This window comes from Schistosoma mansoni, assembly GCF_000237925.1.
Source record: "Schistosoma mansoni, WGS project CABG00000000 data, supercontig 0113, strain Puerto Rico, whole genome shotgun sequence".
NCBI lineage: Eukaryota > Metazoa > Platyhelminthes > Trematoda > Strigeidida > Schistosomatidae > Schistosoma > Schistosoma mansoni.
The window spans coordinates 1,054,488-1,065,364 of record NW_017386033.1 but is presented as its reverse complement, the minus strand read 5'-3'; the positions used below and the strand labels follow the sequence as shown (position 1 = coordinate 1,065,364).

The 10,877-nt window shown below is 33.5% G+C and overlaps 1 protein-coding gene across 1 annotated transcript; it reads right to left on the bottom strand.

Annotated features, from left to right (window-relative positions):
• Positions 1–707: 707 nt before the first annotated feature.
• On the bottom strand, positions 708–7,174 carry Smp_151160 (hypothetical protein; the record flags this gene model as incomplete). The annotated part of the gene is made up of 3 exons (XM_018790434.1): positions 708–772; positions 5,428–5,668; positions 6,758–7,174. The coding sequence occupies 3 exons, from the start codon at positions 7,172–7,174 to the stop codon at positions 708–710; spliced, it is 723 nt and encodes a 240-aa protein (XP_018646342.1).
• Positions 7,175–10,877: the final 3,703 nt, after the last annotated feature.

The window sequence follows — 10,877 nt, the reverse complement described above, 5'->3', positions numbered from 1 at the left end:
GCGATCCGCATTTGGGATCGTGGATGCGCACTGCTTAGGAGTTCCATACTAGGACGAAACGTCTATCCTGTGCTTCCAGGTTTCCTATAATAAACGGGTCAGAATTATGGAACAAACTTGTCCGCTTGACAGATATATACATAAGAAATGATCATAAAGATCATAATGCTAACTGGATGATAATCATGAAAAATTGTTAAAGAATAATAATAACTGATTACGGTTTAAAATTACAAAATTTTCATATATATACGATTCTACAGAATGATAATAAATTCGTTGAAAAGAGATTCCTTCTCTGACCTTCCTGTTTTTAAATCGTGCTTTCACTAGCCACAAATTTGTATATTGATCGCACAATCAGTTCATCAAATCTTCAAAGAAAGCTTGCTAAATACCTAAGAACTCTACTGAAACTGCTGTAATCCTCGATATACTACTTGTCTATACTTGGAAGAAATGAGAAACAATCAAATTAATGTTAATAGATCAAACATAAAGGTGAAAATTTCAATAAAAACGAATTTGTAAAATAACTCATGCTTTGTGCTGGGAATTCCTTCCCGTAACTTAATATATTGACATTGACTAAAACAACCAGTTTTATTTATTTTTAATATACTTATTAACAATAACCGAATAAATGGAATTCGGTGCATTCATATAAAATAGTGTATCAGCCATATCGCTTAATTCAAGAATAGTATTCAATTCATCGTAGTTGGTCCAGTATATGGTATACAACATAATGCTGACCAGTTCTCAGTTATAACTGTAATCTATAGATGAATCTCGTAATTTGTTTAATAAATTAAACGACGCACTACTACACAGCAATTTGGTATATACTATTAAGTAGACACTCGGTGATCAGTCGACTTACCTAGGCTGAGAAAAAAAAATCTAAATAGGGGCGGGGCTCAACATCGTCCATTACTTATAACAGAAGCTACAGGGACACGTAAAAAAACTCGAAACTGCTCAGAAGAAATTTATGGTACCTCTGTCTTCTCCCTGGGCTGATGAAACTTTATCCTGTGGGGAGTAGTGTAACGTCGTGTACTATATTACACCTACATAGTTTATTCTAGTTTCTGGACAAGCCAATTCACCTATAATGTTATGAGTCGTATTTTGATCTTGTTAATTATTCGCTTATTGACCTTGACTATATTTTTTATATGAGCGCATGTGTATGCACATTTCGTATCTTATTCATCGCATGTCTGTCATTCATTTTTGTCTGACTATAAATGTTGATTGATGCTTGCTCATAGCGAGTTGGCTTCCCAGCCATCTCCACTATGCGTCATCTTTCCTTCGCTTACTTACATTTGCTAGTGTCCTCACTGCCTTCTAGCCCATGTTATTTGTCAGTAAAAATGTAGTTGCTGCTTCCCTTTGTCTTCTGATATTATACACCGTTCAGATTGATATAATAACGGTTATCGAGACGATCGATTAACGAAGCACTCCACTACAATCCATCCTTTGCTCGGCGCCCAATTTTTGTCAATCTATTCGTTCTAATCTTGACGAATATTCGTATAAAACATCCTTTACTCCGTTTGTTTACTTGTTTTACTTCATCGCTTTGGTATCTCTTTTTTACTACCTAGATATTGAAACTAATTATTCACAGACTTCTTATCATACAATTTTCACTATCAATATTTTACTAAGTTTATTTTCCTACGTTTTGGCTAATTTCACATGCGTAAAAATTTATCCAGACCGGTTTTGCTAATCCTATTAATACTAGTACATCCGTTGATATATTTACATTTACCTGCACCGCTTCTACGGTTACTGCCGGTCAGAAGCCCTGGTAAAAGAGGAGGGTTGGGCATAGGATCAGAAACCCTATAACGTAAAAAACAACCTTGTTATAAAAGCGCTAACCACAAAAAACAATTTAAACCATTTAGACTCTCTGTTGAAAGTTGAAGAATTTTAATTCAGAAGACTTATAACATCTCATTGTGAAATCCGAGATTACTAAAAAATCATGGAGCTGATGTCCCCTCTAGAAACCAAAGCAACAACTAACATAGGTACATGGGATGTTTGTACTGTGTGTGAGTCAGGGAGGACCAGTCAAATAGATGAGCAAATTAAAAACTACAACCTAGTGGTGCTCGGAAAAGTGGAACCCAATGAGCGCAAGCTTGACAGAAAGATCAGCTTCAGAGCAGGTGCTGTTGTGTTCTGATCATGAAGTAGAAAATGCTTCACACACACAAGGAGTTTCATTGTTACTCTTCAAAGAAGTGCACAAAGCACACATCAATGTTAGCAGCGCAGGTGTTGGATACCGGCTTTGTGAGGCTGAATTCCATCATCATGGAGTGATATGAATTTGGGGGAAGAACGAGAATATTGAGAGACTGCAAAATCTATGTGCTCTCAACAACACAGTTATAGATAGCAGCATTTCCACTCATCGATGCATACATGGGTTTTCATCAGTTTTACGGTATCACACTACGGAAAACCAAATCGACAGCATTTGCATCAATGGAAATCTCAGAATGTCCATAGAATTCGTAAGAACAAAGAGAGTAGTTGATATATTTTCAGATCATCACCTGGTTGTGGCTAAGATGAAACTGAAGCAATCACATCGAAGTAACAAGAGTTTCTGTGCCTCAATAAGCACCCGAGAGGCCTGCTTGAATATCTGATCTATCTGTTCCTGCCATCTAGATATTCCAACAAGTTATCTGTTTCATTGTTTGTTTTATCAGATTATTATGTCATTTAATTGCATAACTTATTCAGGTGCGTTTGTGAAAAGTTTACGACCTTTCACTTACAAGTTACAAAAATTTACAATCGCAGACATCATGATAGCAGGCAATGTGCATTGAAAAGAATGAATATTATTAAGATGTCAACTTCTGAAACGCTAATACATAAGTGGTGATCACTCAATATTTATCATCAATATCGATCACGAAATAAGCAACGGAAAGTCGCCGAAATACGTTGTGCTGAGAATTCTATATTGCACCAAAAATATAATTCTGAATGAACTTAATAATAATTTCATCATAAGGAATGGATCTCCGTCGAATCCCTCTACAAGATTTAAGAAAGGAAGAACAAAAAGACGGCAATAAACAGTAACCGAACATGATCAGAGAAAGATAAGACACAGGCTAAATACATAGAAGCAACCAAGAGTGAAGAGGAGCATTAGGGCGGAAATACGTGGGACACCTAACAACGACAGCAGAAAAAGCCGCAAGAGAAGAAAATATGAAAGAACGATACAAAACAACGAAGAGGCTAGCAGGAAAATACGGTAGACCAGAGCGACCAGTCGGGAGCATAGAATGCAAACCAAGCAGCGTTGATCAAGGGCAGAGGAGTGGGTGACTGGATTATTTTGACGAGCCCGTGAATAGACCACGACCACTGGACCGCACCGTACATCTAAGCGGCACACTCACTCTAAAAATGATACCGGACCAATACAGAAGTCGTCAAGGTTACCAGAAATATCACGAATGGTATAGCAGCAGGATCAGACAACGTACCAGCTGAACAACTGAAGTCAGGTATAGAAGTGACTGCAAACATGCTGTCTTGAAAAAGCTTTGAGAGGAAGAACAAGTACAAACATACTGGAAAGAAGGATAACTCATCAAGATACCAATAAAAAGAGACTTCAGCAAGTGTGAGAACTACAGAGGCATCACATTACTGTCAGTACAAGGAAATGTTTTCAACTGAGTTTTGATGAACCAAATGAAAAATTCAGTAGACTCCCAACTTCGAGATCAACAGGTTAGATTCCGTAAGGATCAGTCGTGCACAGACCGAATCGTGACACTGCGGATCATTGTTCAGCAATCAACTGAGTGGAATCCGTCACTATACATCAACTTTATTGACTATGAGAAAGCATTTGACAGCATGGATAGGAGAACATTATGGAAACTTCTTCGAAACTATAGTGTACCTGAGAAAATCGCCAACATTATCCGGAACTCATACGACGGACTACACTGCAGACTCGTTAATGGAGGACAAATGACAGACACATTCCAAGTAAGGGTCGGAGTCAGACAAGGCTGCTTACTCTCCATTTTCCTCCTTTTCCTTGTGTTTGACTGGATTATGAAGACCTCGATATCTGAGGGGAAGTACGGAATACAATGAACAGGTTGGATGCAACTAGACGATTTGGACTTCACATATGACATAACTCTTCTATCCCATACACACGGACAAATGCAGGTCAAGAAAGTCAGTGTAGTAGCACCCTCTGCATCAATAGGCCTCAACATACACAAGGGAGAAAGCAAGATCCTGAAATACAATATGGAGAACACCAACACAATCACAGTCGATGGAAAATCTCCGGAAGAGATAGAAAGCTTTATATACCCCGGCACTATCACTGATAAATAAGGAGGGTCTAATGTCGAAGTGAGGGGATAAATTGGACGAACAAAAACAAAATTCCTACAACTGAAAAGCATCTGGAACTCAAAACAACTGCCTGCCAACATCAAAGTCACAATTTTCAATACAAACGTCAATACAGTCCTACTGTACTAGGGTGAAACTTGCTGAGCTACTACAACCACCATCAAGAAAGTGCAAATGTTTACAAACAGTTGTCCATGTAAGACACTCAACATCTGTTGGCCGAGTAACATCAGCAACAACCTACTGTGATAGAGAAAAAATTAGCTTTCATTTGAAGAGGAAACTAGGAAGTGACGATGAAAGTGGACAGAAAATACATTGAGGAAATCACCAAACTGCATCACGAGGCAGGTCTTAACTTGGAATCTTCAAGATAAAAGGGAAAGATGAAGGCTAAAGAACACATGTTACTGAGAATCGGAGGCAGATTTCAAAAGAATGAACAGCACTTGGAAGCTACTAGAAAGGAGGGCCCAGGACAGGGTAAGTTAGAGTTTGCTGTTTGGTGGCCTGTGTTGCTCCACGAGGGTTAACAGGTCTAGATGCTCAAGTGGTAATTACTTTTTTGGTTATTTATATATGTATATTATTGATAAGCGTTCAAAAGACAAAACATAAGTTTGGTTGGTTTCATATAATGTATCATTCAAAATTCTTTTTCATAATCATGAATCAATGATGAATTAATTGAGAGAAAAGTTTTCAAATCATCAAGTCAGTCCATACTTCTATTTCAGAGCTTAGAAAAACATGATAAACATACAGAGATAACATTCAATTACAAATTTCAAATCATTTTAACTGAAGATATCCATCTCAATAAATAATGTTTTATTAATTTTTTGTATTATATCGGTTGAAAAAAGAAAGATTTTAAAAATAAAACATGTTTTTGTTACAATATATCCACGAATTTGAGTGATTGTTCATCATTCATTTAATATAAAATTTAAAAACCTAATCCCCCATTTCCCATTGATCCCATACCGAAGAAACCGCCAAAAGAGCCTAGACCGGACATAGGACCAGCATTTGGTGCAGTTGGATCAAAGTCTTTATTTTCCTCTGTTTCTTTCCCATATTGATTGCTTTCTTGATTGTTTGATTGTTCATTATCTGTATTTGGCATTGATGGATAATTCTGTTCATTGTTTCTTCCAGTAGGAGTATGATAATTTGGTGTATCCATTTTACCTCTATTACCGTGATTAACACGATTTCTGTTAGTCTCATAATTTTCAGTATTGTACATATTATAATAATTATTATTACCATTATCATTATTCATATAATTTTCAATGTTATTATATCTATTGTTATTTTGATTGGGTATATTACGTTTAGGATGATCATGATGATTAGTTTTGTAATTATCATATCCACTGTAAGCGTCATTGTTATTAAAATTATAATTGTCATTGCGATTATTCCGTTTTTTATTATAATTATTACGATCATTATTGTAATTGTAATTGGATTTGTCATTGAAATTATTCCGGTCATTATTATTATTATTACCATTGTAGTTGTACTTGTAAGTACGATGACCATTCTGATTTTCTCGATTGCCGTTACGATTGTAATTGTTATTATTCCCGAAATTACGATTTTCGTTATAACGTCTTTGGTTATTATAGTCATTGTTGTAATTATTATTATTATTATTATTATATCTTTTATTATTTCTTAGCCTATCATTATATCTGTTGGCATAATTGTTATGTTTGATATTTTTAGTCATGTAATTTCTATTAGAGTCTCGATTTCTTGTACGATCATTATTATCAGATATATAAGCATTGCGTGTATAATCAGGATTGTAATTTTTAGCATTATATTTTACATCATTATTGTACCTGTCAGTGTTTTTGATGTAATCATATGAATAATAGTGGTTATTATTATCATCATTGTCATTACGGTTGTAGTTATTGCCATTATTATAATAATCGTTATTATTATTATTGTCGTAATGATTGTCATTGTCATTACGGTTGTAGTCATCGCCATTATTATAGTAGTCGTTATTATTATTATCGTAATGATTGTCATTGTTATTGTAATTGTCATTACGGTTGTAGTTATTATTATTGTTGTAGTTTTTATTATTGCGATGTTTCTTGTCTTTACTATTACTGTTGCTACTAGAATAAGTGTGTTTCTTATTTTCATTGTTGTAATTCTTGGTCTCCTTTTTACCATTATAATTATTAATTTTATTATTATTATTATTGTTATTATCATTGTTATTATTATTATAATCATTATATTTATTCGATTGTGGATTATATGTTGATTTTGGTATATGTTTAATAACTTCACTGATTTCACGACGATTTTTTACAGTTTTCACATATTTTAATGAATTTTTATTTTGATATATACTTTCTGAACTCATAGTTACATTAGGTTTAACATTATATTCACCATTATTCTTTTTTATATTATTACCATAAGGTAATGATGACGATGATAATGATGCTGGAGACAAAACTGGATTAGATGCATTTGTTGTTTTTGTATATGTTTGAGAAGCAGTATCAACTTTTGTTTTTTCTTTATGATGTGTTAAAGTTTCATCTTCTGTATGTGATCGTTTTTCAATTTTCGGTGAACGTACCACATAATAATAAGATGATGATTTTTCATTTTGATTATTCGTAGTAATTGATAAGATGGACGGAATACATTGTATAATGATTGTTAAAATTATTAAGAATAATCGGATTTTCATTTGTCTTTATGTAAGAATTCGGTTGTTTGTTTTTTCTTTGTTTTAATGTATAAAATATATATTGATAAAATAAACAGTAGTAAATCCAGGGAAAAAGTTTAAAATGGGTAATTAATCTGTTAATATATATTGAATGAATAAATATGAACTATTGAATATTATCTTATGATGTAATCATTTATAGTATAGTATTATAGTATACAGATAAATTGCACTTTTCTAATTAATTTTTAATTATTTACGCATATTATTGATCATAATGCTTATTCTACAACTTGTAATATCCCTATAATTAATGAATAGAGTTAGACATTAGTAAAGTCATTTGAATTAATCTATAGTGGTTGGCATTATGTTGAATCCTTATAACTTATTCGAGCTTCTGGACAAACTAATTCAGCTATTCTTCTCAAGCTACATTTTGACCTTGTTATTAAATGCTTATTAATCCTGATTGTTTTTATATGATCATGTGTGCGTGTATTGCTTATCTTATTCATCACATGCTTGTAACTTATTTTTGTCTAACTATCGATTTGCACTTTGTTAAATTGAGTTGGCTCACTCACCTTCTCCACTGTGACTTCTTTCGTTTCACTTCGTTCTCTACTCTTCGCTTCCTTCGTTGCAATTCTCTAATGGTCTATTCTGGTCAACGATTCTATGAAATATATGTATTCAAACTCCATTCTCGTAATTGACTTATTTAATCCCGTTATTCAATAATGCGAGTTAAGTCGATAATTATATACGAGGACTGACGAAATGTATATTTCGATAACAATCAGAAACGCCCTAATTGGAATCAGATATAGGGCTACTAAAAATCAACTATTTTATGACTAAACTAGGAAGTATTTAGTTTATATATATATATATATATATATATATATATATGAAGATATTTCATCTATTATATTTTGGAAATGGATAGGCTTTAATCAACCGACCAGTTATTAAGATTATAAAATAAATTATTTTAAGCAGATTTTATGTATTATCTTTTTTAAAACTTGGATTGACTTTACATATTCTCATTTGATAGCTAAACTATTGACTATTTCATTTAACTATTACTAGATAATAAAAACATTTCAGTATTCAAATGGAATTTAGTCTTAATCTGTTGTGATTGGACACTGAAATTAAAGCATGCTATTGGTTAAATTATATTTTCAAGCTTTCTATCATTTAGCTTTACTATGATAGGATGAAATCTTCAAGCAACAACTATCCTGTATATTTAGAATTCGCTGTATTTATGACAAGATAATAAAATTTGTTTGAAGCATAACATAAATGGTTTATTACGAATACTATTGCTGTTTGTATTATGCATTATGAAAAAATATGATCACACTGATTACCACATAATCAATCTCATCTATTACCTGACTTGATTTGATTACTGTCTCACCCCCTCTTATGTTTTTGAATTCCATATCCAAATGACGTCACAACTTTTCGTGAACAGATTTAATAAGGTTATAATTGATAATTTTTGCTACTCTAATTCCTTCCGTCATCAACCTCGATTGATTTACTCAATGTTACACTTGAACACGTATATAATTGTAAGCGGCTGATGAGAAATCATGAAATATAATGAATTTATATCATTCTACATAACTTGTTGTTCTGGCTTGATTCATAAAATTCGTTAAGGGAAGTAATTGGATGAAATGATCATATTATTTTCAATATGATATTTATGCTTAGATCAGATGGGAATAAATGAAAATTTATTATTTCAAACAAAATTTTCATTGTACAGTGTTATATCCCGTGAAGATTTATGAATGGTAACTTTGAGAACTATTTATAGACCAATATGACATGTATATTTTCTATTGTATAATTGTTGAGTAACTTAACTATTCATATTCGTGTCCCCCTTATTATGTTACATTTTGACCCATAGACTATTATTATACAATTTACCATTCCTGAGTTATCCCTAGTCTATTGATTACTGTTCCCCCTATTCACAGTCACATTTGACCAAATCTTGTACAAATGTTATTTTTTATTTTACGTTACGATGTGGTCAGTTTGTTTGGTATATAAACCCGGTATATTTGAGAATAATGATTCATATTGCAGAGGCTGTTATTGGTGTTCTGGGCTTAACTGGCTGGGCTAGGTAGATAACAAGACTGATAAGTACTCAAAACTGCTCATACGGCTTTTGTGTATCATTAATCCGATCGATAAATCACTCCTCTCTGATTGGCGGGAATCAGCACGTTCATATATATCAGCTGGACAAGAACGCACGCGATCGATATAACATACAGTAACTTCGTTTTTTGGTATACTTATTTTACAAAGAATCATTCCTGTCATTTATGTTGTATGGTTTTGTATTAATCTTATTTAGTTTAAATAAATAATAATTTCTTTATGAGAAACGACACTAAAAATATTTACATTAGTTAAACGACTATGAATGGTACTGGAGTTATTCACCCTACATTACTATAAAGATAAGTTATTAACCTTCATCACAATTTATTGGTTAACATCTAAAAATAGATACTCATATTTGCAATCTATTTATTATAATTTTAATTCTTCATCTATTATCACCACGAAAATGTCTTTGATTTTCTTTTCAACAAATGGAAGTTTATTCTAAGGACTATCATGTTTTAGTGTATTGTATAATTACGTTAAACTGTTTAGATGAATAAGATTTTAGTTATCAGTAAAAATAATTATTTTTGTAACTTCGAAGAATGTGTAAAGGAAATTGGTAGTCTTTGAAAAAAAATGTCCTACAATAGTGTGAATTATTACAAGTAAAGCATTCTATTTTCATCGTGTTCCATTTATTTACATACATTTTTGTATATCTTAGCATGTGAAATATCAAGTTATTTATTTAAACACATAAATATCGGTACAAAGGGGAACCAGATGTATATGCGTCAAACGAATCTCATTTGATTTGTATGAGAGCTGTGATACTGTCCAGGTGCTCAGACTGAAGCAGGTGGTTTTCTTAGGGGGCCACACCCGGAGCCTTTGACCTAAAGGTCTGATCCACAAGGCAGTGGAGCATCGTGAGGAGATGCAGTTCCATGGTAGCCGGTGACCAACGATTGATTCATATGCCATTTGTTCCTTCAGGATACTGGAGCCCATGTACACCATTGGTTTGGAATCGGGGTTTTCCAACTCCCCTACGTGGACCCTCCGTGTCCATTAACCCTGTTAATGCGCCAAACATTCGCTTTTCGTCCTCTCAATTTCGTAAACAACACCCCCGCCACGAGAAAGTAGTGAGTAGGACTTCCCTGGCAGAGGCTATATACGCATGGCCATGTGAGAGCATTTCGAGAGGAAGGGCAGACTCTCCCCACTCTCGGCCGTACCACGGCATTTGGGGGCCAGAATCTAAGAGATTATACACAATATCTATAGCCTTTCCAATAGGAACATCAGTGAACAAAGAATAAATAACAAAACATGTCATTAATTCATCGTCTTCTACGCGGATAGCAGTGATAATGTCTTTGTATTCACTAGAATTTTTATCCCGTATTTTATTTTACTTTCACATAGTTTAAGAATCTTGGTTAGACATTTAGGAAGATTGTAGGTCGGCGAATTCGTAAATTTAACCATAGGTCTTGGTGGGACATCTGTTTTATGGATTTCTGGTAACCCAAAAAATCTGCAAGGGCTGCTGCTTTTCGGA